General features: G+C 37.9%; 1 protein-coding gene across 1 annotated transcript; it reads right to left on the bottom strand.

The window, feature by feature from the left end:
- Positions 1 to 491: 491 nt before the first annotated feature.
- LOC117666166 (astacin-like metalloendopeptidase) lies at positions 492 to 27,212 on the bottom strand. The gene is made up of 11 exons (XM_060687250.2): positions 27,128 to 27,212; positions 26,978 to 27,002; positions 21,430 to 21,570; positions 19,094 to 19,211; positions 18,057 to 18,235; positions 15,340 to 15,421; positions 13,524 to 13,651; positions 10,188 to 10,303; positions 5,994 to 6,219; positions 5,154 to 5,272; positions 492 to 818 (listed from the first exon to the last, which is right to left on the bottom strand). Exons 1-11 carry the CDS (start codon positions 27,197 to 27,199, stop codon positions 591 to 593), a joined length of 1,434 nt encoding a protein of 477 aa, XP_060543233.2. The 5' UTR covers positions 27,200 to 27,212; the 3' UTR covers positions 492 to 590.
- Between the last annotated feature and the right edge of the window lie 232 nt (positions 27,213 to 27,444).

Raw genomic sequence — 27,444 nt, 5'->3', positions numbered from 1 at the left:
TTTCTATGCCTTTCTATGGAATTGAAATTTGGATTTTGAAGAAGCAGGATATGAAGAATATTGATGCCTTTGAACTTTGGTATTCAAGAAGACTCCTGAAAATACTCTTTTGTTTTCTATAATGACCAACCAGATGACTCCAGGATGCCCACCAGAATGAAATGAAGTCATGCTCTCCTGCCAATTTCCCTCCCGAAAATGGTTTTGTGGATATGAAGTCTTCAACCCAGTGGCAATACTAAGTCTCGAGATAAATAGCCCTTGAAAGACTTGTCCTCCATGACTTTATCCAATTACCTATCCAAATTAGGAGCGATCACCATTTCTTGTGTTGATCAATTTCACAAGTTAAATATAATAAAATATATGGTCTTTCTTTTAATAAGCTTTGCATAAATAAATTCTTGAAATTGTTTTAAATTAATGTTATCTATCCAGCCATTTAATCTCTAATGTTTTGCAAGCACAGAATAGAATAAAACTTCTGATTACATAAGTAATTCAATTATTTATTAAGCTATGTAGCATACAGTATTTGACAATTTTTCATAACTCAACCCACAAACTGATGTTCAGAAATTCTAGACGTTCTATTTAATCGAGTAGTCCATCTTGAATCCAGACAGCTGAAAAGCAAAGTCAGTGTAAAACTCTATACGAAGAAAGTTTCCAGTAGAAGTATAAGGAGGAACTTCCATTTTTCCACAGAAAGTGCCAATAAGGGAAGAACTGCTTTGACTGCCATCATAAAGCACAAGTCTGTCGTATCTGCAGCCATCAATGTCTTCCAGCTCAAAAGAGGTCATGGTCAAAGATATCTGAGGAATCCAGAAAAAGGTACAACTTTTTGTGTGTGAGTTTGTATAACATAACATTTACTCTAAATTCAGCATCATAGTATACAGTAAGTTTAAACAATGAGAATCAGAATTTGGGTTTGATTTTTTTTATATAAATCAGTTATGTGAAATGAATCACCATGTTTTTTTTTTAAACTGGTCAAACCCATAAATTATTTGGGAATAACCTGTTGCTTTACATGCTGTCCCTGGTTATGTGAACATGTGCATGCATGTGTTCTGCCCCAGCTGTGGACCCCAAAGAATACAGCACACACCAAGTCTGTACAAAACTTAATTTACTAAAATAACTCAGTCTTCAAACAAAAGCTGTTAATAAACTTTCTTAACAGCCTACAAGAAACCAAAGATAAAGTAATCACAATCTTACTATGGTTGGCAGAAAGCCCAGAAGCAATTTGCAGAGAATCCAGACACGAAGGAGAGTGAACTAAAGTTGGCATTCCTCCTTAAATAGGCTAAGGGAGTGGCCAATTAGCCCCAAGCCTTACTCTCCTGAGGAGCCATTCCTGCCTTTTGGCAGCTCTGCATGCCCGTGCATCGAGAAGAGGCTCCTCCTCTTCGTCCTCTTCACTTAAAGGAGCTTCTGGAGGTTCTGAAGGCCCTGGCTGAATCCCTGCCTCTGGCACCACATCTTCTCCAGCTTCCTCATTGTCTGACTCGAGTGCCAGCTGCATAGGCTGCTGGCGCAGCACCACACCAGCCTCTTTGTTGTCAGAATCAGCTACAATCCGCACAGACCGCTGACGGGCCACAACAGCATGCTTGAGTGTTCTACTGTTACTACCAGGGAACCCTCAAAGGTGTTTTTCAAGAGGCAACTGGACTTTCTGGTTTTTTTCTTTGAAGATGTTTCACTTCTCATCCAAGAAGCTTCTTCAGCTGGATGACTGATAATTTCCATAGACATTTACCAGAGAAGCATGTGGATGAACCGATATACCCAGAAGCCCAGGTACATCAATATACCTATATACCCAGAAGCCCAGGTACTTCAAATATTTTACTTGCTTTAAAATACACTGCAAAGTGCCCATTTCAAATACTTTTCAGAGTTCTCCTACCCAGTTTCTTTTGTTGATGTTACCACTGACAGTTTGGAGAAAAAAAATAACATCCAAGGTTTTGATATAAAGTAGAATATTCTTTAATAACTTGCAGATTCTATGATACTTTCTCTTCAGAATCCTACTAGAGATGTAGGATGTCTCTAATTGGAATATAATAAAGGTCATGCAGTAGCAAGACTAAAGACGATTTTGATAAACCATTGGCTATTTTTATCATTAATAGTAAATAATCACAAAAATTGCTATCAAGAATCTTCTGGCTTTACACTAGAAGGGTAGATTTAGGTAGTTAAAGCAAAAGACTGGCTTCAATTAAAATGTACGGTAATTATGATTCTCTTTCAAAACAATAAGACGGAACTGAAGTCATGATAACATGATTCCTTATCTACGCTTGACAGAATAGCTGCAATTAAAATGACAGTTTTTTCCTAATTTTTATATCTACTTAAAATTCCCTTATCGCTTACTTGGGTTTACATATTGGAAAAATGCTTTTTAATGCATAATTATGGTGACTAAGATTACATAAACCGTATAAAGAAATGTATGATGTCAGTTAATCTGAAATGTTATTTTGATGTTTTTCAATTTAAACAATTCATGCTATTTGGAGCTTGAAAGATGGTCAGATGCTACAAGCTGAGTTAATATTACACCCTTAATATCTCAGCATAAAAATGCTATTTACTATCATAAACCCATATTTACAAAGATTTATAAAAATGAATAGAGATTCTGGCCTTTGATCCTTTCCCTTTTCTCTCATAATTTATCATTTGTCATGGTTAAATAGGATTAGTTACAAGAAATGGCAAGATCAAGGGCTTTCTACTTTTATTGACTTGAGTATTATTTAAAAGACTTATTTCTGCTGAGCGTACACTGGAAAAAAATTGATTGCAAATTCTGAGTTGTTTTTAAATGAAATGATTATAATACTTTCTTCTTAAACTCACGACAACTTACCACTGAAGAATATCAACAATATTTTAAAAATGCTTCAAATCTACATTTAATGTCAAAGAAATATATATTGAACATTACTCAGTATTTCTATATCTATCGCAACAGGCTCTTTTGAAAGACTAAAAAATATTGAAGAGGACTTAAAAAGGGAACATGATTGCAATATGGAAATTTTGATGATATTAAATTCTTTAAAACTGTTCAGGTTTGACTATAAATAAATTTCATAACTGATACTACATTTTCTACAACTATATTATATACATAAATATTTTTTCTATATGATGTTGGTAGAACCATCTCGGTGTAGTGAAACATGTCAAGACACCATGACTTCTATTCCCCCGCACCGTCCCGAGACACAAAGCCGGCTGGGTGACCTTGGGCCAGTCACTCCCCCTCAGTCCCTGGAAGGAGGAAATGGCAAGTCTATTCTTAAATCTTCCCAATAAAACTTCAGAGGACTTGTCAGGCAGTTGTCAGAGTCAACACTGACTCAAAGGCACATATGTGATTAAACTGGTACTTAACAGAATAACAGAATGACAGAGTGGAAGGGACCTTGGAGATCTTCTAGTCCAACCCTCTACTCAGGCAGGAAGTCCTATATCATTTCAGACAAATAGTTGTCCAATCTCTTCTTAAAAACTTCCAGAGTTGGAGCATCCACAACTTCAGGAGGCAAGTTGTTCCATTGATTAACTGTTCTAATTTTCAGGATTTTTTCCTTAGTTCTAGGTTGCTTATCTCCTTGATTAGTTTTCATCCATTGCATCTTGTCCTGCCCTCAGGTGCTTTAGAGACTAGGTTGACTTCCTCTTCTTTGTGGCAGTCCCTTAGATATTGGAACACTGCTAACCGTAAGTACTTGAGCTGTCCAATAGAACAGCTTGCCTTCAGAAGTTGTGGGAGCTTCATCACTGGAAGCTTTCAAGAAAAGACTGGCCTGCCATCTGTCAGAAATGATGTAGGGTCTGCTTGGGCAGGGGGTTGGACTAGATGACCTACAATGTCCCTTCCAACTTTGTTAATCTGTAATCTGTAATCTCTAATGGCAACAGTACTCAATTTTCTACCCACCCATTTATGATTCCTTTCCTAAAAACCCTTCATAATCCAATCCCACTTAACTCTCTCTCTTGCACATGACTAATATTGTTTTGCCTAAAGAGCCCAACTTGCCCAGGTAGACCACTTGCCACCTTTCAGATTACAACTGCTATTAACCTATTACAACTGCTATTAACCTTAGCCAGCCTACATTGGGAAGTGATGGTGGAAATCGTTTGTCTTTGATATGGAGGATGTCTGTTGCCTTCAAGGATAAGTTAAGAAGGATGTTTTTTTAAAATTTTTTATTGTTTTTTAAGTTAAGAAGGATGTTTTGGGTTAATTATGAACCATTCTCTTGTTATTGCTGTGCTTTGAATCAGAGGCTCATTTCACTTTCATGACACTATATATTTCTGAGAAAAGTTGTAATCTGCACCCAATTGTGTTTCTGTAAATTTAATCTCTGTTCAGAGGCCTGTGCAGGAGGGGGCCAAAGAAACCCTCAAAATAGTGGTAACAACCACATAAATGAAGCCCTGTTTCTTTTGGCATACATTGTGACACATATAAAAAGGGATAGGGCTTCAATCACACAGTGTAATGGTATGTGGGAATAACCTTGGGAGACAGAAGGAAAACCCACAGACTGGGCAATCAGCATGTAAAATATGTCTCAGCCAACAGAAGGACAGAGGTATGTAAAACATTTCAGAAGGGACTATCCCTAGTTTTATGGAGAGTAAAAGGAAAAAGCCTTGGTAGCACAGTGGACTAATGCACTGTTATTAACATCTGCTGCTTGCAATTACTGCAAGTTCAAATCCCACCAGGCTCAAGGTTGACTCAGCCTTCCATCCTTTCAAAGGTAGGTAAAATGAGGACCCAGATTGTGGGGGCAATAACCTGACTTTGTATAAATATACAAAAGTATGAAGGCTATTGCTTATTGCTTAATGCATTGTAAACCGCCCTGAGTCTCCGGAGAAGGGTGGCATATAAATTAAAGCAAAAAAAAAAAAAAAAGAAAGAAAGAAAGGAAGGAGAAATACTTTCAGTCTTGCGAATGTTGATGTAATCTTTCAATAAAGCTAGTACTGATTGTGCTTTTTGTCTGGAACACCTCATGAGGTTAACACACAGTCCCAGTTCCCATCTTCCCTTTTTTTGATCTTCCTCTGTCCCTTGCCCCATTGTGTCTTACCTTGTTTCCTGGAGGAGCACTGATAATCCATAGGCAAGCTTGATTTGGAGGGTATTTTTTAGGAAAGTTTGGAGTAGTAATGGCTCCCGAAGTATTAGTGAACGTTCCTCCACACTTTACTATGGTTAAGAAAAAGAAAACTTCATGGAAGTAATAGTAATAATAATAAAATAATAATAAAATAGACTAGACTAGATAAAATGGGTTATCTTATTACCTACACATTTTAAAAAGATTTTCTTTCTTGTGTGTTTCTTGAGACTCTAAGGAGTGCAAGATTTTGCAAAATAATCATTGGAAAGCATTGGAAAGTGTTATTCCTTTTTCATTTTTTTTCTTGTTAGTGTAGAAATATGAGCTCAAAGAAGCCAAGGGTAAAAGAGAAGATGGCTGCTGACATGTGAAATATCTGCCAATTATTGACCTATAACATGCTTTACGATTGGCAGACAATGACAAAGTCTGAAATCCTGTGACAATTCCTAGCTCAGAAATATATGACAAAGGACAAAGCAGAGGACTTCATCCTAGAGCTATCATCCTCTTATTGATGATAGGGTTGAAGATATTGAGCTACTTTGAACTCAATGGAACCAGTATTTACTGGAATTGCATAAACTGGAATTGAAACTGGTTCTCAGATAAGCACCAAATTAGAAGTCATGCAGTTTGATGAATCATAAAGTTGCATTTAGAGAATTTAATTGAGATTCTCCAATGGAAGGTATAAAATTAACTGACCTTACAGATACATTTAACCATTGCAAGTGATTTATTTTGTGTGTATCTGCTTTGTCATTTCACAAGTAACTAGTAATGAGACTTGAATACCATTCATACCATGTGGGTAGGAGGCCATAAACCCTGTTGCAGTCTCATCTTCGTCACTTACAAATTCTATAAGCATTGTGTTCCCAGAAGCCAACACAGCAGGTAATTGCCCTGCCCCGCAACACTTGTCAATGAGAATCCGATCTTTTCTACTGCTTCCATCATAAATTCGGATGTAATCAGAGGAACAGTTTGGAGAACTCTGGAGATCAAGGACATGAAAATTCAGGAAGACCTAAAGCAGAATAAGAAAAAATAAGCAGCTTTAAGTTATTAAATCTGTTTCTTATTAAGTGTATCTTGATTTTGGTAAAATGTATCTTCTTATATTCACTATACCTTAATTGATATAGTAGATGCTACATACCACAAGAAAGCTGGGAAGAAAAAAACTCTTGTCATGTATAATTCAGTGTCACTCTGCCATACTATAGAGGGTTGCTTTTTTGTGTGTGTGCTATGTATGTAATATGTTTTATTCTGCATGAGAATTAAGAACTGATTGATACAGAAATGTTGAACATGATGGAACTAATATATTTAATAATTAATTCTATACTTCATTTATCTAACTTTTCTATTTAAAAAAATCATTTTCTAAAGGCTCTTCCACTTTTAATCTGCATTTAATCACAGTTCTCTGCTTCATTTCATATTCTGAGCATAAAAACATATTGTTTATTTCTAATTACAACATACTCTTTTGAGTATTGCTCCACTGTCAATTATCTTCTAGTACAGTATCTTTTTGCCATCATGTGCCAAAAGTGGGGGGCGCGTGTGTGTGGGGGTGTCACACGTGTATGTACCATAATTTAATGTGCCCCATCCCCCGCGCATGCATGCACAACCTCCCCGCACTCCTCCCGCTTTTGGCATGTGATGGCATGGTGGGACCGGAAGGCCCGTTTTTCACTGTCTCCAGGCTCCAGAGGCTTTCTAGGAGCCTGGGGAGGGTGAAAACGGCTTTCCCCCCCCCGGAGGCCAGAAATGGCCTGCTTCCTGACTTCCAGTGGGACTGGAAGGCCCGTTTTTCTCTCTCCCTAGGCTCCAGAGCCTTTCTAGGAGCCTGGGGAGGGTGAAAACGGCTTTCCCCACCCACCCAGAGGCCCTCCAGAGACCAGAAATGGCCCATTTCCCAACTTCCGGTGGGACCGGAAGGCCAGTTTTTCACACTCCCCAGGCTCCAGAGGCTTTCTAGGAGCCTGGGGAGGGCGAAAATGGCCTTTTCCACAGCCCGGAGGCCTCCAGAGGCAGGAAACAGCTGTTTCCGACTTCTGGTGGGCCCGGAAGGCCTGAAAATCATTTGGCTGGCACGCACATGCATGTTGGAGCTGAACTAGGGCAACACTCGTGTGCCTACAGATATGGGGCACACATGCCATAGGTTTGCCATCATGGTTCTAGTATATTAATTAAACATAGAGCTAGTTATACATAGGGCTGAAATAGAATTATTTTAACTAAAATTTCCCATTTCTTTTATAACATTCATTTAAGAAGATGCTACGTATTAGATATTATTCACTGCAAAAATTACAGCAAAAGATCATCAGCAATCATGATGAATATAGTTCTGTGCACATTTGGAAGTGACCTTGGAGGGCTTCTAGTCCAAGTCCCTTCTCAAGCAGAAAACCTATACCATTTCAGACAAATGGTTGTCCAATCTCTTCTTAAAAATCTCTGGTGTTGGAACACCCCAACCTCTGGAGGCAAGTTGTTCCACTGATTAAATTTTCTCACAGTCAGGAAATTTCTCCTTACTTCCAGATTGCTTCTCTCCTTGATTAGTTTCCAACCATTGCTTCTTGTCTGACCTTCTGGGGCTTTGGAAAATAGGTTAACCATATCTTAGAGCAACTCCTCAAATATTGGAATACTGCTATCATGTCACCCCTGGTTCTTCTTTTCATTAAACTAGACATACTCAATTCCTGCAATGTCTAATTTGTATGTTTTAACCTCCAATCCACTACTCATCTTTGTTGGTCTTCTCTGCACTCTTTCTAGAGATTCAACATCTTTTTTTATATTGTGGCAACCAAACCTGGGTGCTATATTCCAAGTCGGATCTTACCAAGGCATTATAAAGCAATATTAAGAATTTGTAGAGCATAGCACTGTGCCAATAACTATGGTTTTCACTGAATTCTGACATATTTAATTCAACATCAAGGAAACAAATAGGAGAATGAGCAAATAAGACCACTGAGCAATACATTTTATCTTCAAGTGTTGTTTTTTTTTAAAGGAATGTATGTTCCTTGTTTGATCTTTTCCACCAGTTGTTCTGATTATGGAAGTCATCAGCTGCTACACTAAGACCTTTGAACATGTTCTCAAACATTTCCATGCCAGCTGTGGAGTTTGAGTTAGCTCCAATTCTCAAATTTCTCAAGCAGCCCTTGTTAAATCTGAGAAATGGCCTCCTGAATGGTTCATAGTACTGACACATGAAACACAATGAAGATTTATTAACTTCATATGCAAAACTGTATCAGCAAAAGGCACCAGCCCAAAGATAGAAATGAAAATTGGATAAATGCAACATACTTCTTAATTTAGAATATATTAACCTTTACCAACCCATCACTCTATAATTTTGGAAATTATAGTGGTTTAGTAAACTTGTCAAGTTGGAAAAAGGTGATTCAAGATGTTTGTTTTCTTTCTTAACTGTCACAGTTTCTTTCTGAAGAAGATTGGCCAATGACCTCCAGCTTCTTGATATTTTGAAATGTTTTTCCTCAGAAGACATGGAGTAAAACAGTAAAAATGTTTATTTTATTTAGAAAAATTCTTTCTATCTGATTTTGACCACCATTCAATGGATTTGCAAGTATCTTGCCCAGAAATTATGAGGAAGAATCCACATTTTTACAGGTGTTTTTTGCTTAATACATATTTTAAAGAAAAAATAGGCATAGTATTGTTAAATCTGTATAGTATTATTTTGATGAATTAAAGAGATTTTAATGCTATACAATTAAAAATCAATCTGTTCTGAAGCGTCCCTTCACCTCAAGAATGCACAATAGTTAGATCTGGGAAAGTTTCTGCTTAGCTCTAAGAAAGATTTTCAAATCTAAACATAATGGTTGGAGGACATTTGATGTGGGTGAGTGTCTTTTTTTCTCTTTTCAAATATTGTATATTATTATAAAATACAGCTAATATTATTTGAAAGCTCAAGCAGTGCATTCTATTACAGTGGTAAATATAATGTGTTGACTCGAGTTTAACCCTCCAGACAACTTAAACATTTAAAGATAAAGGGAGAAAAGCTGGAATAAAACCTTAAAGTAAATGAATTTTTTTTAAAAAAAATCTCCCTTTCCCAACAATTCCCTGTATTGTTACTCATCCCACCTAAGGATATCAACACCTGCGAAAGTAGATATGAATGCAACATTCAAACGTATGCTTGCGTGGATATATATGAATGCACAAGGATGTGTTTTTGTGTGACTGTCTAGTCCCTGTGTATGCATGTATGTGTAAATGAGTGAAAATGTGTCCTGGCCCTGTTTGCTTTTGCTTTAACTCTGCCTACATTTTACTTTGTTCCCGCTCATTGTGATTAGAGAGCCCATGGAAGAGCAATCATGAAAAAATGTGTAGCTCAGACTGAAAAAATATTTCTATTCTGATATGGGAAATGGATGATATGATATATGATCTATGATAGGGGTGAAATCCAGCAGGTTCTGACAGGTTCTGGAGAACCGGTAACAGAAATGTTGAGTTCGGAGAACCGGTAGCAGAAATTTTGAGTAGTTCGGAGAACCAGCAAATACCACCTCTGGCTGGTCCCAGAGTGGGGTGGGAATGGGGATTTTGCAGTATCCTTCCCCTGGAGTGGGGTAGGAATGGAGATTTTGCAGTATCCTTCCCCTGCCATACCCACCAAGCCACACCACGCCCACCAAGCCACGGCCACAGAACTGGTAGTAAAAAAAATTGGATTTCACCACTGATTTATGGTCATTGATCTATGATCTATGATATGAGGTTTCTGCCTAGACTTGGGACTGATGAATTAGAAGAAATCTACTTTCAAAGATCCTTAGAAAGCACATCTCTAAAGTTTACAAGTAATAAGAGGTCATGGCTCCCATGTATTATCCATGGCTTCATTTTGTATCGCATCTAGATATTACTGACTATCCCCCAATGTAACTACAGGTTTCAACATCTTACCTTTCCTTGTAGAGTTTGGATGAGCCACAAGCAGGTGATGTTTCTGGGATATGAATGGGGGTAATTATAAGAGCAGAAATGACCATCTGGATTATGTAGCACAGTGCTACAATCATCTATAGGACAGAACAACACGTTGGCAATGAAGAGGAGACGTTTAAACAGAAAATTCAGCTAAATCATCTAGATTCACAAGGGAAAAAGCATGTTTATTAAATAACTTTCAATGTAGTTTAGTAGAAATGTAGTTTCTTTTGTAGAAAATAATGTAGTAATTAAATTCCATGTCAGAGAAACACCTTTCAATGACCACTGGTCTCACAACTCAACAATGAACAATGTATTCGGAACTTTTAGCTCAGTTAAGAACAAAATATAATTATTACTATAAGGGAGGCAGAAAAGGATGCAAAAGAATAGCTTTTATATTATTTGAAACATTAGGATGTGCACTGATCTCTACTCTGCCTTCTGCAGGCCTTTTGTTGGTAAGGGCAAGGCTTCTGATATTTGGCTGATGGATAGATTTTGCTTTCATAGAAGCAGCAGTAGCGGTTTCAGTATAGTGGGTATAGTGCAGTGATGGCTAACCTTTTTGCCATCGCGTGCCAGGAGAGGGGGGCGGGGGGGAGGGTCGCACATGCACATGCCCACGCGCATGCGCACGCAACCCCACCCACCCCCGCTCCTGGCACATTATGGCCTGGTAGGCCTATTTTTCTTTCTTACCTGATTCCAGATCCTTTCTATGCATCTGGGAAGGTCGAAAACAGTCTTTCCCACTCCCTTGGAGGCCCTATGGAGACTGAAAGAGCCCATTTCCCAACTCTCGGTGGGACAGGAAGTGACATTTTTTGCTGTTCCCAGCCTCCAGAACCTCTCTAGGAGTCTGTAGGAGCCTCTCTAGGAGTCCGTAGGAGCCTTTCTGGGAGTCTCTGGAGGCTGGGGACAGGAAAAAACGTCACTTCCTTCCCACCGGGAGTCGGGAAATGGGCCCTTTCAGCCTCCTTAGGGCCTCCAAGGGAGTGGGAAAGGCTGTTTTCGCTCTTCCCAAATACACAGAAAGGATCTGGAGCCAGGTAAGAAAGAAAAATGGGCCTTCCCCACCCCGCCCCAGGCCCTCCAGAGGCAGGAAACAGCCTGTTTCCCTACTTCTGGTGGGCCCAGAAGGCCCGAAAATCAGCTGGCCGGCATGCGCATGCGCCCCAGAGCTGAGCTGGCGTGCCCACTAATATGGCTCCGTGTGCCACCTGTGGCACGCGTGCCATAGGTTCGCCATCACGGGTATAGTGGGTGAATGGATATGGAAATGTAAGTGGGGACAACAAGGCTCCATTACAGTAAGGGAGCACAGTGGCTCATGTAGTTAGACCACTTGGTTCCCAATTTGCAAGCCTGCGTTCAAAGCTGAAATGCTGCGGTGTAGTGGGATGAGTTCCTGTCATTTGTTCTTATTCCTGCCAAAAGCATGCAAACATGAGCAGGTAAATAGGTACCACTTCAGGGGCTCATGAATGGGGACATGAAAGAAGACTCCAACTGGGCAATCCTCAGGCAATGGAAATGTCACTGGCTAATCCTTTCGCTACGAAAGTGCCTCAGGGCTTCCAACATGAAAATAGAATCCATTGCAATTCCATTGGAAGCATCATATGAGGTTTTTCTATCTGGAACTTCCATAATTAGAGACAAATAGAGGGAAATGATGAGGAGAATTAAATTACAGATTACATATTTGAGTCAGCCATAATCTTCCAATGCCAGAAAACTCACATCCTTGTCTGAGAAATATAACTGGAATCCAAGGAAATTATCTTGTTAGTTCAGTATGAAGTGTATAGTATATCTCCCTGAGATCAGATGACATTCTAACAGTGGCATACCTCTCATGGCTACACCATTTCTGAAATAGCTCCATTATTCAATAAATTTTATGGAGCCATTGTTTGTCCATCTTATTTCTAATTGAGATCCATAATGCATAGCACCTTTTTTGGCATGCTTTATTTGGATTTCCAGAGATCCCTTGTTTTTTCCAGCTACTTCAAGCCCAAAGAATCAATTGGATTACACACCCACCTATAACTATTTTCAGATTGGAAATCTTTAGTAACCTATGTAGTGCAATAATCAATGCAATAGGCATCTCGGTGTTTGAAAGATCTATAAGGAGATTTCATAACTAGGCATACATAAATACATGCCTATGTATAATGTTACTCTCTTTTACAAATCAGAAGTGTTATGCAAATGCATGGAAGAACTTTATGTAAATAAGCACATTTTATTTCCACCATACAGTATTTCATATATATGTCCCTTATTCCTTAAAATTTCTCACCCTTCTTCTCTCAGGATCTCTTCACCTTCATTGAATTATCACTTTTTCAGTGTTCCCATCTTTTCAATTGGCTCACTCTTATTTTATATATTTGTTTTAAGATTTGATCTTTATTCAATTTATGTGAACAAACCGGTGACTCAGTCTTGTGTTCTATCCACATTCATTTATTACCCATTCATTCTTGCTCCATTTTTCTTATTTATCATGTGCTTTTCTTAAATAACCCATTCCTGTTACATTATATTTAATTTTACATGTCTTGTAACATAGCCAATGCTCATTTCCATATATCAAGATGGACAGAAGCACGTTTTTATATCAAGCTGTTTTTACTTTTCAATAAGCATTAATTCTTTATAATAAATCACTGTTTTCCTACCAATATTTCCATGTTGTAACATTTCTCCTTTCATTTCCCCATCTTTGGTAAACATTCTCCCTAGGTACACCAATTTATCTATGCACTCTAATTTTTCACCTATTTTATCTTTAATGCATACATATTTTCCCCTGCATTTGCTATAAATTATTTGAGTTCTCAAGTACATAAATATTCATGTCCCCAACTAAGTCACCAGTAAGTCTGGTGACTTAGTTGTAAGTCTGTACATTTCTTTAATCATTTATATATATATATAAATCATAAGCACATTAGATGATATCATGCATCCTTATTTTACTTCCAGAATCACTCCTTAAGATGGGATGCATTCTTTTCCATCACATATTGCTCTTATCACATTCAGCAGCTATTCTTCAACTTTATACTTATACAAAATACTCCATATTTTGAGCCAGTTCACACTGTCTTAAACTTTCTCTTAATTAACAGATGCACAGTAAATTATTCCCTATGTTTGAAGCAGTTTGTTGAATAATGTCATGCAATGTCCAATTATTTTATTAAATTTGGCTGCCTTGTAATTCAATGTTATAAAAATTCACAACATTAAGATGAAAAGTGTGTTGTGATATATGACTTTATTACTCACTGCAGCTGTAGAGCTTATTGATTTTTTTCACATCTAAGTTGCTCAGCCCTACTCTTTGACCAATTGGTACAGATCCATTAGGAATGGGGATAATGGTTGGTTTTCCAGCAGTATTAGAAAAATCATACCTGCAAAAAAAAAAACCAGGTACAAATTACAAAGTCTAATTTGGCAAATTTATTAACAGCCCGTATCTTATATAATATATGAATGACAATCCTGGAAAACCAGGATCAGGATAAAATCCAAGAAAACAAACCCATTAATTTCTAGGATAATATCTGTCACGTATAATATTTGTCACGTATAAGCATGAGGACTGAATTAGACAACAATGTGGCAATGAGAGTTTTTCCCTTCTATTGGAAACAGGAAGAAAACCCCTCTCTTGTTTTAATAAGAATTTCCAAAAAATAATAGCCAAAGTAGGAGCTGGAAGGAGGGGGCGAATTAGGCAACAATAAAGGAGAATATTTGTAGCTCAGGGAGGAAATGAGGGGTCCTTGGTGCTTCCTCTGGTTGTTTTCTTGCAGATGTTTCATTAGCTAAACTAGATAATCAATGTTATCACTAGCATTACAATATCACTGATGATGTTACCTAGTAATGAAACATCTGCAAGAAAACAATCAAACTCAGAGATTACCAAAGACCATTAATTAGATAACAAAAAACTCCTCATAGCCAATGGAATTGGTCTGGTTCTCCTTTTTTTCTTGCTTTTTTTTGAGGGGGGTGGAGATTTGTTGAATTAGATGAGAAACTATTGGTTTCAGTTTTTTTGAGTCTTTCCTTAACTTGAGGCAAATTATTCATAAAGCCATTGAATAATGATCAAACAACTATCACTTAACCATGCTTTTCAGCCAAAAGTTCCATGAAACCTTATAGTTTTGTTTATGGCTCCCCCACCCCCCAAATGACAATTGTGTTATTGGTTCTCATACATTGCTAATCCCATACCCAAGAGTGGTAACAAATCACTGATGTCCAGACACTTAACCCTTAACTGAGTTCTTGGAATAACTTGGCAGAAGGCTCTCAGTCATGATTCTGCTGCGTTAGAGTTGTTACAAAAAAGAATGAAGTCCCAAACATGACGGTTGAATGGTTGAGCAAGGAGAGAATTACATGTTAAGGTAATGATGATTTAATAGCTGACCAGCTGCTGTAAGTCTGTAAGCCGAGATGATGAAATGAGAATGAATCAGCAGAGTTACTGCCACTTTAAGAAGCTGTCTTTATAGGGGAGGCCATGTGAGGGCGTCTCTCTGTCTCTCTCCTCATGTTCTGTCTTCATTGTAGTTCTCCATGTATTTCTCTCCGTGTGTGCTTCCTGTTATAGTTGAATATCGATTGATTGCCTGGCTTTGCTTAGCATGTGTATGTATATATAACTTGTAGATAAACCACTGTTTGAAAAACCTTTGTGTACTGTATTTTGCTCCTGGTTTGCCTCAAAATAGTAGTCACACTGTGCACACTTTGACATTACATAACTATATTTCAGATTTAAACCTCTAGCCTTCTCTCTGCTTCCTTCCTTTTTAGAAATTAAACACTGCTCTCAAAAGAAGAAAACAGAAATATTTTTTTTTCCTAATTTTAAAAGAAGGGTTCTTATTTGAAAACAATGTAGATTCCTTCTCCTATAATTGCAAAGAATTATGTCAGAAAAGAGAAAATGCTCTGAGTCAAACTGAGTTAACTGAAACTGTTTCTGTTTTGCTTAACATCTGTTGTATGTGCCAGTAGTTATGGTGCTGAAGTTGGGTGACTATATAAATTCAGTCAACTACTCAGTCAATAAACTTACGCGCCATAATGCATAACTGAATCATAGTCATATGGAAGACCCAGATTGGTGGTGTTTCCTTTTTCAAAATTCCCCCGTTCTCCTGAAATATATTAAAGTAAATAATAAACAGATTTGCAAACACAAATTCATGCAAACACAAATAGAAAAAAAATGAGTAAGGCTGGTTTTCATCCACCTATTTTAGATTTAAGGATTTGTGAGTGTAGCAATATGTCAGTTAACTGTCACTTTGTGAATTCCAGATTGCTTTTAAACTTTATCCTGTAAGAAGGTTTTGTTAATGGAATCTAATTCAATCTTAGCATATTAGCACAGCAGACTCACATCAGACAATTAGCCATTAAAACTGTTAATAAAACATAGAATTAATACTATATATATATATATATATATATATATATATATATATATATATATATATATATATATATATATAATAAAAAATAGATGAGAGAATTCCGCCATTATGAAAAAGATAATAGATGGTGCTTAACTTATGTTATAGAATCATATGGATAGAAGGGAGATTTCAGAAATCTTCTAGTCCAGGGGTCTCCAACCTTGGCAACTTTAAGCCTGGAGGAATTCAACTCCCAAAATTCTTTGCTTTTCTGGCTGGGGAATTCTGGAAGTTGAAGTCCCCCAGGCTTAAATTTGCTAAGGTTGGAGACCCCCTGTTCTAGTCCAACCCCCTGCTCAAGGCAGGCAGGAGCCTTATGCCATCTCAGTCAAATGATTGTCCAGTTACTCAGTGATCATTTGAAGTTACCATAAACCCCATCCCCCCAGGGCTACTTACAACCCAGATTTGAAATTCCAAAGGGCCCCAAATGGTCATGTGATCGTTTTGGGTATAGGCAACTGACTCACATTTATGGTTGTTTGCAGCATCTGATAGCCACATGACTGCAATGTATAGTACAACATATTTTCTCTGAAACCGGTGTTACTTTTGGTTTTGAGCAAAAAAACAAAAAAAAACAATCAATACAAACAATGGATTCACTTAATGACTGCCAAATTTGCTTTATAACCGTCACATGCTCTTTACAACTGCCATGTTTGCTTCTCAACCACCGCTAAAAAAGGTCATGGGTGATTTGCAAGACAAAGTAAGCTTTATTACATGGCCACTAATCGTTTAATAATAAAATAAAAAGAAAGCAGGAATATCTAAGCTCTGGAGTCATGATTTCTCAGGGTGGGACTGAATCCTTCAATTCAAACATTGGAGTAAAGCCTTTATTTTATAAAAATTGAAAAAGATCAGAAAAGCTTTCACCCATGCTTTAAGGAGCTTATCCCTGGAGACATCTGAAAGCGTCTTTGTCTTTATTATGCTTTCTGGAAATCAGAAGTAGTATTAATTTGCATTGTATTTTCTCACCACAACTGAAGGTCTAAGTTTTACCACATTTTGGATGTTATACAGTATTAATTACTGACCAATAGATGCGCCCCAGGCAGGGCTGAAATCCAGCAGGTTCTGACAGGTTCTGGAGAACCGGTAGCAGAAATTCTGAGCAGTTTGGAGAACCGGTAGTGGAAATGTTGAGTAGTTCGGAGAACTGGCAAATACCACCTCTGGCTTGCCCCAGAGTGGGATGGGAATGGAGATTTTGCAATATCCTTCCCCTGCCACGCCCACCAAGCCACACCCAACAAACCACGGCCACAGAACTGGTAGTAAAAAAAATGGATTTCACCACTGCCCCCATATCCAATTTTGTCCTTATTGAACCTCTTCAAGCTAGGTATCCTCCATACTATTGTAGGTTAAAATCTCATTAAAGAATTGAATGTGGAGCTTCTAGTATATCTAGCTCTGAAAACTCCCAATAAGGACAAAACAAGTTATGCAGTGCCTCCTACTGATCCATAGCTAATGTAGAATCTAAAGGTTCATTTAAGAAGCAACCTTGAAGTCTCTAGGATGCTCAGACCAATACAAATCAGGGTAGTTTCTAGTATAAGACCATATAGAAACAAAGAAAAGCATAGTTGCATAGCTTCTACAGTACATTTTAACACAAATTGTTAACTGTATTTATTGTTTGCAGATACCTGGAAAAACTACAGGTAGCCCTCTATTTCTGACTATTTGTTTAGTGGCTGTTCAAAGGTACACTGGTGTTCAAAAAAATTATTTTACAACCGGTTCTTGTACATATGATTCAGGCACTTGGCAAGAGGCATGCATTTAGGACAATTGCAGGGGCCATGTGATCACCATTTCTGGCCACCCCAATAAGCAAAATCAATAAGAAAGTTGGATTTGTTTAATGACTGTGTGATTCACTTAATGACCATGACAAGAAAAGTTGTAAAACCAGGGACAACTCACTTAACAACAGCATCACTTAATGACAGAAGTTCTGATCCCAATTATGGTCCTAAGTCAAGGGCTACATTTAGAGGAAGATTCATTTTGAAGTCACACTCTGGCTGCTTTGAAAACTTCGGCATCTAGTTTGAACTTTTCCAAATATTTAGGCTTAATTAAATCTTCATTGGAAACCATTCTCTGATTCTGGCGAAATCGCCTTGGGTCATTTAATATGTACATATGCATATGTGTACAGCTGTTTCAATTCTAAATGGATTTAATGCACATTACTTCCAGAATGCTTTGATGCATAGACAGTCATAAGAAATAGAAATGTCAATCAATTCAGGCAACAGTTGACATGCTATCTGAGTGCCAACACACCTACCTTTGGCAACATATTCCAAGTTAATTTTAACGTAATTGTCTCGGTCGCTGCGGGTTTGTTCATGTAGAAAACCTAGTGCATGGTTGAGCTCATGCTGAATCAATCCTTTGTACATGCAGCCATTTTTCAACAAACTGAGTTGCTGTCTGCCTCCAATCTTTCCAAAGTAGGACCAGCATCTGATAATACAGAAAGGGAATGCAGTCATTATGTAAATTATGTTCTAAGGCAGTGATGGCTAACCTTTTTGCCATCGCGTGCCAAAAGCATGGGAGTGTGGGGAGGGGGGTTGTGTATATGCCCACACCCATAATTCCATGTGCCCGCCCTCCTGCGCATGTGCATGTGCCCCCCTCGCTTTTGGCACGAAATGGCATGGTAGCCCCGTTTTTCACTTTCCTGAGCCTCCAGAGGCTTTCTAGGAGCCTGGGGAGGGTGAAAACGGCCTTCCCTACCCCCCTTGAGGCCCTCCAGAGGCTGGAAACGGCCCATTTGCCGACTTCCAGTGGGACCAGAAGACCCGTTTTTTGCTCTCCCCATGCTCCAGAGCTTTCTAGGAGCCTGGGGAGGATGAAAACAGCCTCCCCCACCCCCCGGAGGCCCTCCAGAGGCTGGAAACAGAAGTCAGCAAACTGAGCTCGTGTGCCCACCAATATGGCTCCGCGTGTCACCTGTGGCATGCGTGCCATAGGTTCTCCATTACAGTTCTAAGGAATAGAAAATCATTGTCTATAAAAGGTAAGGCTACCAGGTCTGAGAGTCACTTTGTGTTCTGGTTAAAGCATCAGGCTAGAAATGCAATATCATCGCAGTTTTAACAAGTGGGGGAGGGTATGTAATTTAAAAGTAAATATCCCTTGGGCGCTCTAGGAAATGGGTTGAAGAATGATTACCTTTGTTAAGAAATATATTGAGCTTCATCCATATAATATATACTCATATCTTATAGCTCAAATCTTCGTTTTAATGCAGAAATACAACAGCAGAGATAATTCAAGGAATATGTTGTTAATTCTTGAAGGATAAATGTTCCTTACCTGTCTCCAGGGACAATGTTTATGTAGTCGTATTCTACTGTGTGTTTGATAAACCGGATGCATGTCAGGGTGACAAATTCTTCTATTGCTTTAATTATCACAGCTTTGTGCTCCACGGCTGAAACAAAAGATTATAGAAATGAATGCACTCATACACAGTACATTATGTTAAGTCCTAAGAAAATCATTTTTGCTGATATGGGAAAACTGCTCACTTCTGGAGATTATTCTAATAGTAAATACATTTGCTTCTCAAAAATAAAGTATGTTTGATAAAAGATTGCTGTAATGTTATTATTATTTACATGGCTTCCACTCAAACAGCAGGGTTTTTTTTTTAACCTCTATTATTGCGCAGCTAGGAAGTAGTTCCAGTTTGGCTAAGGGTTCCAATTTCAAGGAAGTTTAGAAAATTGGAAACCATTATGACTTTGGGGCCTTTCTGCTGGGCTAATAGAGGGGAAAGTTACAACATATTTGAAATGTATGAACATCTCACATACAAGTGTAGGTACATCTGCATGAGGTTTTTTGTGTACTTAGAAAGATAAAAGTCCATAATTTGAAAAAAACTCTATCAGAATTATCAGAGAAGTATCTGAGAAAAAGAATGTGGGGTGATGGTGATGATTTTGAGTTAGTATCTCCACCACCAAGTGGACTACAGGATAGTCCACAAAACTTAATTCTTTTTAAAGACTACCTTAAGGAATTCAGTCTGGAGGTGAAGGAGGGGATGAGTTCCATTTGCATAAGCCTTGTGAACAATTTAATAATTGTGTTAAGTTTATGTACATTTGTTATGAAAACATTTTGCAAATAAATCCTAGCCTGTCCATGTTACAAACAGCCTAGTATTTTGCTACCATTTCAAGCATCCAATAAAGATTGAAATCCTTTACATATAAATATTTGTCAAGCAGTTCTTTGTTTAAGCATTTCAAACTATGAGATCCTATCAAAAGGACCTTCTGATTAAGGATTTGCAATTTTTTTAAAGCCACAACAATACTTAGCCAGTGAATGGTATGCCAGGGATCACACTGCAGAAGCGTTTCAGTGTGCCAGACAAAGGAAGGGCTCAGGCATGCTGAAAGCTGAATTTTCTTTAATTGAATTAGTTTAATAGCATTCAAATGATTATTTTCCATGTGTTTAATCATTGTACTCTTCAGTTGCAATGAAATTATAAATTAACAACCTTGGTAGGGGTTTTGAAGATTGCAGAAGTTTTATGGGGAACAATTATCATACTTGCTTCCTACAAATGCATACAAAGTGGAAGAGTTTTTGCAGAGAATTCTTTGAGACGGACCTGCTGTAGGCATCAAGAATTATTTTATAAGTGATCCAGCCCTCAAAAGCTGTTGCCTTATAGTGTTAATAGTACTGAGCTAGATAGACCATTGGTTTGACTCTGTATAAAGGTGGCTTCTTATGTGATAATATTTTATTATTGATTCCAGGTCAAATGCTATCATTTGGAATCCCTTGCAATCTTAGCTGTATCATCAAAACCCATTTGGAGATAAAAGAATTCCAGTAGTCTTTGCTATCACCTGAACCTAACTTGCACTGTATATAATACAGTGGTGGGATTCAAACTTTTTTACTACTGGTTCTGGGGGTGTGGCTTGGTGGGCGTGGCTTGGTGGGCATGGCAGGGGAAGGATACTGTAAAATCTCCATTCCCTCCCCATTCCAGGGGAAGGTTACTGAAAAAGCCCAATTTCCTCCTAATCAGCTGGGACTCGGGAGGCAGAGAATAGATGGGGGCAGGGCCAGTCAGAGGAGGTATTTACCGGTTCTCCAAACTACTCAAAATTTCCGCTACCAGTTCTCCAGAACTGGTCAGAACCTGCTGAATACCACCTCTGATATAATATACTTTAGTACTACAGCTAATATTATTGATGCTTGCAGTTTGCAGGTAGTGATGATGTTACGTAGGTCAGTAAGGAACCATCTGTAAGGAAACAGCTAATCTCAGAGAACACCAAAAGTTCCACAGTTCAATCCTTAACTAAAGACATTTTCTTCATTTGGAATTATTCTTAAAATGTGAATACAGCTCTTCAGTTTAAAAACGTACTAACAGAACTTAAATAGGAAAATTAAAAACAATACTATAAAATTATCCTATTATTGATTGAATAAGAATTCTATTTTATTATTAATAACCCACATCACGATCAGGCCCGCTATGACCTTGGTTAGCAGGAATAGAAAAATAACCTCAATAAATCAGTAACAGTTCCTATTTGTTGCTGTCTATTGAAAATGGTTCTTTAATTCTTTTGAATGAAAGGATGTTCCTTGAAGAGATTTAGACGTACAAAACTCAGTAGAGATATTAACTGGGATCTTGACCAGGCCATCTTCTGATCTGGGCCAGTAACAATTTCCACTACAGCTCATTGCACTTCTCTGTGTTCTTCTTTTATAAACAATATCATCTTGGTGAAAGTCAGTTTCCCCTGCAAAGAAAAATGAGAGAAACAACTGAAAAATGTTATCAGCTCCTGAGCAATTATATTACTAGCCCTTGGAGGTAGGCAGAGTCAAGAAACAAGCATGGTAGAGATTCCAAAGATATTCTTTTTTTATAGTCAGATAGAATAATGAAATCTTGAAAGCCTGACCAAGTTTTTGTCTGCCCCATTGTTATGCTACAAAAAGATCAAGGAGTTGTTTTGATTTTTTTCTCATGCTTTCCTCTTTCTCAGCATCGAATAACCTTTTCTAGAAGTCCCCCCTTAATGGTTTTCTCATCCCCTATTCACAAGGTCAAGTCTATGTTATTTCATACCACCTCCCCAATCAGAATCCCTGCCCTTTCCCATCTATGAAAATGGAAATTCATCATTGGCAATCGATACATAATAATACCTCCTATCTGACTAACTGATGGGCCTTCCAGCTTGCCAAAGTCAGCAGGTAAATCCAGAAGAGAAGAATAGATAGAGCTGGTAAGTACCCACTCCCTCCTGTGATACAGCACCTGCAACTGGAGGATCCATTGTAGCAGGAGACAAAGACTCTCCTTTGGCTTGAAGATCATCATTGGGTGATTTTGATGGCAGTTTGTGGGAACAGAACTTGTGTAAGAATTCCAGAGGGAACTGGCAGACAATTTGAGTATCTTTAGCCTCTTCCCACAACTTCTCTAATTCAGACTAACCCTTCCAGTAATTATGATATTCTAAGAATTCCATTCTGTGTTTACAATCTAGACTATATTACACTTTGCATTTCTCTTGAAGAGCTGTGGTGGCGCAGAGATTAGAATGCAGAATGGCAGGCTAATTTTGCTGACCGCCAGAAGTTCCGCTCAAGGTTGACTCAGCCTTCCATCCTTCCGAGGTCGGTGAGGACCCGGATTGTTGGGGAAAATATGCTGACTCTGTAAACTGCTTAGAGAGGTCTGTAAAGCACTGTGAAGCAGTATATGCTATTGCTGCTATTACTCTTCCTCATCTGCCAGAAACATTGGGGGGTCAGGTGGGGAAAGAGGTACAAAATGCAAGGGACAGGGAAACTCCCCATGAACAAGGAAAGGAATCTTGAGTGAAAACTATAGACAACTATAGACACAAGGCCACTGAGCAGTTATATAATAAGAACGTAATAAATTTTATTTCTTAGGTAAGAAGAATGTAAAAAACTTAGAGAGAAGTATTCCAAATCCCCCAACACAACTTTGTCTTTGACGTTTTGTTATATTTGTTTACAAAAGCCAAATATACCTTTTCCTTTAAGAAGAGTTGAGCAGCCTTTCTCTCTGGAAAAAACTGCTCAAGGAACAATGGAGGCAGGAACTCTGGACATCAATATGTGGAGATTGTAGCCATAAATTGCTTGAAATGGAGGTATGATGAGAGAGGAGTGCAGCAAGATGTTATAGGAAAATTCTGCAAGAGGCAATACTGTAATTCAACCCAATTTTCCTGCTGGTAAGAGACATAGCAATGTAAACACTAATCAAGTGTTTATTTTCTCTGATTGCTCAATAAATTCAGGGTGATGAGAGGATGATAAATGAATACAAATGTCCGGGAAGTGGAGAAGAGCCTTCTAAACCCTGGGTGTAAATTGAGTGCTGAGGTCTGAGGTCACACAATTGACTCAGCTTCTATATCTATAAATATGGCCTAGAAAAAGTTATGCATCCTCTTGAGTTATTAGTAACTCCTTACAGAGATTAAAATAAGCCACCTTGGTAAACAAATCTACCACCAAAATTGTGGTATACCTTTGTACAACTGGAAGATTAATAATAACATCCAAGAGACCAGAATCCATAGACCAAGCAGAGATGAGAGCAGCTGGATTAATTTGGTGGATTTTGTTATGAAAGTCTTAGCCCTGTGGCAGATGTAACAGGATGAAACATAGTCCTTGACACCAGCCCTTACTCTTGGCCCTGGTGTATGGATCTTGTTCTTGCTGCAAGCAAATCTAATCAACAAATCTATTGTCTCCCCATTCTTAGCTTTTATGGAAGTCCCTTAGCAGTTGTGATGCATTTAAAAGAAAAAAAGAGTTTTTTTTTCTTTTAAAAGCCTTTGAGGATCCCAGCTGAGCCACACAATCATCAGAGGCTTTTTTTTAACTTTTAAAAGCATTTTTTCGGCCAAAGAGGTTGTAGAAAAAATGCTTTTAAAAATAAAAAAAAAAGCCTCTGATGATTGCGCGGCTCAGCTGAGCAATGGGGGGGGAAGGGTGGGGGCAGGAATTTCTCCGAACCACCCGCCTCCATCACTACTGGATCGGGCAATCCAGTCCGAACCGGGAGCATTTCACCCCTGGATCAAATTATAAATTCTTCTCAGATCCAATTCAATAAAGATGTTTGCTTTCTGGAGGCTATCCAATAGATCTGATATACGGGGCAATGAGTAGTGGTTCCCAATTGACACATGGTTAAGAAGCTTATAGGCTTGAATAGGCTTCAAAGAATTATCTTTCTTTTTTAATAAAAAACTAATGATCCAGATGCGGATGAAGACAAAGGGCAGACAAATCCTTTCTTCAGATTGTCATCCAGGAAGTCTTTTTAAATAGCTAACTCTTGAATACATATGGAATAGTGTCTTTTAGCTGGAAATGGTCTCCTGGTTTCACACTGATAGTATGTTCACATGCTCAGAGGCTTTTTCTTTTTCTACAAAAGTATCAGTGAAATCTTTGTATTTTTCTTGTAAGGAAAAGAATTCAAGCAGGAGAGCAGGAGAGAAAGAAAAGAATGGGATGCCTGAAAATGCTACTGCATATACTTTTGAGAATAAAAATATAGTCCCTTGCTTCCAGTAGATATTATAGCCAGTCTACGCCTAGCATTATGGAGACACAGAAGGAAGCTGTGGTCTGGAGTGGCAAGAATTATTTTGATTGTTTCTTTTTTTTTTTCTCATAGAGTTTTAGGTTACAAAATAGGACAAGCTGGAAGCATTTTTTTTGTCGGTTATTTCAGCTACTAGGATTATCTGATAACCCAAATGCACCATAATGTCTTCTATGAAATTAGCTGCCAGAATCTAAAACAGCTGTATTTTTGTGCTTGAGGGGATATGAAGAGTAACAGGAACAATAAAATGCATTTGCTGCTGTCAGCTGTCTGAGCTCCTCTTAATTGTCTGAAGGTTCTCCTGCATAGCTCTTGAGAGGGAGCCTTGAATTTTTTTGAAACATGGCTTTGAGGTGATTTGTGCTTTTACTTATGAGGTAATGCACAGTCCTCCTAAAGCTGTGATACTTTCTAGCCACCTCAGAAGAAGATATCTTAGAAGGTCAAGCTATGGCCAGTTGTCCTGGAGGTCCACAGTAAAAATAAAAACCAAGATCTCACTTTCATTTCATTTCATTTCTCTGCTGCAGACAAGGATCTTTTTATCTTTCTTGTTTGCATGGATTGTATGATGCTGCAGCCTGAGGAGGCCACAAGGAAGGAGGATGGGGTAGACAAAATACTATAAAACCCCGTCTTCTCACTCTACCAATTGCCCATTGATTGACATGCCAAAACATCACAGCAGGATGCTTTTTATTCTTGTTATGTAGAATGTGAGAATCTTGAAAGTCAATTAGACTTGGCCCTGCTTATACCAAAAAGAAATGAAGTGGATTTGGGGTTCCTTCTCATGCAATCTACTTTCTTAGCTCTGAATAATATTTTTCTGAAAGTATCCCCTTAATGGCTCACTCATTCCTATTTCTTTTCCAAGATCAGGTCTATAATCCTTCGCTAATATTGAAAATGCATGTTTCACAAAGGATTGCTACTGAAGATTGTATTATGGCAGGTGAATAGTCTTAAGAAAAAATAAAATTGTGATATGAAATTTGATGTTACAGAGTAAAGTATATTACTATAGGGGATGCAGCATTATTATAAATAATAGGCTGATTAGGAAATTAGGAAAGCATTTTTGGAAATACATAATATTGGATCCCAAGCTCATTATTTACTCTGGGAAGAAGAGTTATAGTTCTTCTGTATGTATTTGCAACTTCTAAGGGATCTTCTTTTTGAGAAAGAAAATAAATAGGACACAATATGCCTTTAATCTATTGGGTACAGATGATTGGTAAATTTTATTAATCATGTTGTTACTGAAAATGAAAAAGAGAAATGATCCTGATTTGATTATGAAAAATATATACACCAGACAGTTTGATAGGAGATGTCCAAAACCAAGGACATAGGCCATCTTTTTCCTCAAGTGGAAATATTTTTTCTTAACATACTGACTTATTTAATTTGAAGAGGGAGGAAGCAAGCCTCCTATGTATAATTATGTGACAGGAATTCTATTTCCAGATGTCAAATTAAGGAAAGGTTTTATAAACTCAAAGATTTGACAGTTTTCCTCTTATCTGGATACACCAGAAACAATCTGCTATAATTCAGGACATTAGTACAAAATTGATAACTGACAGCCAAGATCACAACTTTGATTAGAGAAAAGACATTGTCTAAGTTTAATGTTGACTGGAACCTCTTATTGATTTTTGTGTATGAAACCGAAAAGTTGAAATCATGATATGACTTGATGATTAGGAAAAAAAAAAAAAAACAAATTATAGAAAATGTTAGTAATGTTGTAAACAAAAAGTAAGAGGTTAATTTATTTACAACTGTAATTGGAAGTCACTTCTTTATATTGTGTTTCTTTCTCCTTTTTTCTGCACTTTTGCCTTTGTCTTTTTCTTACCTCTTTTCTTTTCCCTTGAAATCCGTGTTAGTTTTTATCTTGCTTCTTTTAAACAGAGAGAGAAGGAGAAGGAAAAAGAGAAGGGAGAGAGAGAGTACCAGAGCCTGAAGGAGGAACTAGAAAGGTTTTATTTATTTATTTACATTCCACCTTTACAATTTTTATAAATAACTCAATAACATGATAATAATACCTAATACTCCTTGCTCCTCCTATTGTCTTCTGTGAGTTTAGTTGGGCTGAGAGAGAGTGACTGGCCCAAAGTCACATAGCCTAAACCTTTCACGTAGCCTAAACCTAAGGCGTGAGTAGAATTCAGTCTCCTTGTTTCTAGCCTAGTGCCTTAACCACTAAATAAAACTAGTTCTGTGGATTGTGGGTAGTGAAGGCCAAAGTGGTTCCAGTGGTGGTAGGAGCACAGGGAGCTGTGACTTCTAAGATGGGAAACTGACTTCAATGGATCCAAGGAACACCACCAGAGCTCTCTGTACAGAACAGTGCATTGCTAGGAACAGAACTCTCAAACAGAACTCTCAAAGTCTCAGGTCTTTGGCAGAGGACCTGAAGCCGAGAAAGACACATTCTACCATAGGAGTGAGAAGGGATTTTTTTTTAATAACAGTGATTTATAAAATAATTATAAATAAAATAATTATAAATAACAACTTACCTGAGTCCTTGGTTTCCAGAATTCCCTGAAAAAGAGAGAATATCTTTTTAATGTATATAATGTATTACTATGGCAGAGATACAAAAAAAAAAAAAAGAGTTCTTCAAAGCAGAGGTCAAGATAGCTGTCTTCAGTTGATTGAGGACGTACCTGGACAGGTTTACTTGTTGTAAACCTATGGAAGCATAACAATAAGGTGCTCAATAGTGCTAGAAGGTTCATCTTTGAATTTTTTTTCCCCACAGGTTTTTGTAAGTTACAAGCAGCTCCGCTTCTTCAGATCTAGTGGCTGTATTTGTTCATTGGATTTCAATTTTCAGTGAAGACTGCTGGCTTTAATCATTGTATAACAGTTAGATGGCAAGATGTATTTTTGCAGAAAGAAACAAGCTGTGAGAATTCCCAGTAGAATTGGCCAGGGATCATTTTGTGCTACTTTATCATAAGAAACAAAAATAAGGAATGTT

Source organism: Pantherophis guttatus, chromosome 1 (assembly GCF_059756535.1).
Source record: "Pantherophis guttatus breed Tessera chromosome 1, ASM5975653v1, whole genome shotgun sequence".
NCBI classification, from domain to species: domain Eukaryota; kingdom Metazoa; phylum Chordata; class Lepidosauria; order Squamata; family Colubridae; genus Pantherophis; species Pantherophis guttatus.
This window is presented reverse-complemented; position numbering and strand designations above follow the sequence as displayed.

Coding starts and splice junctions, on each gene's coding strand:
- LOC117666166 (XM_060687250.2), bottom strand. CDS start 27,199: ATGAACCTTCTAGCACTATTGAGCACCTTATTGTTATGCTTCCATAGG. Junction 18,236..19,093: donor AACATTGTCCCTGGAGACAG/GTAAGGAACATT, acceptor CTGTATTATCAG/ATGCTGGTCCTACTTTGGAA. Junction 819..5,153: donor GTGCTCCTCCAGGAAACAAG/GTAAGACACAAT, acceptor TGGATTCCTCAG/ATATCTTTGACCATGACCTC.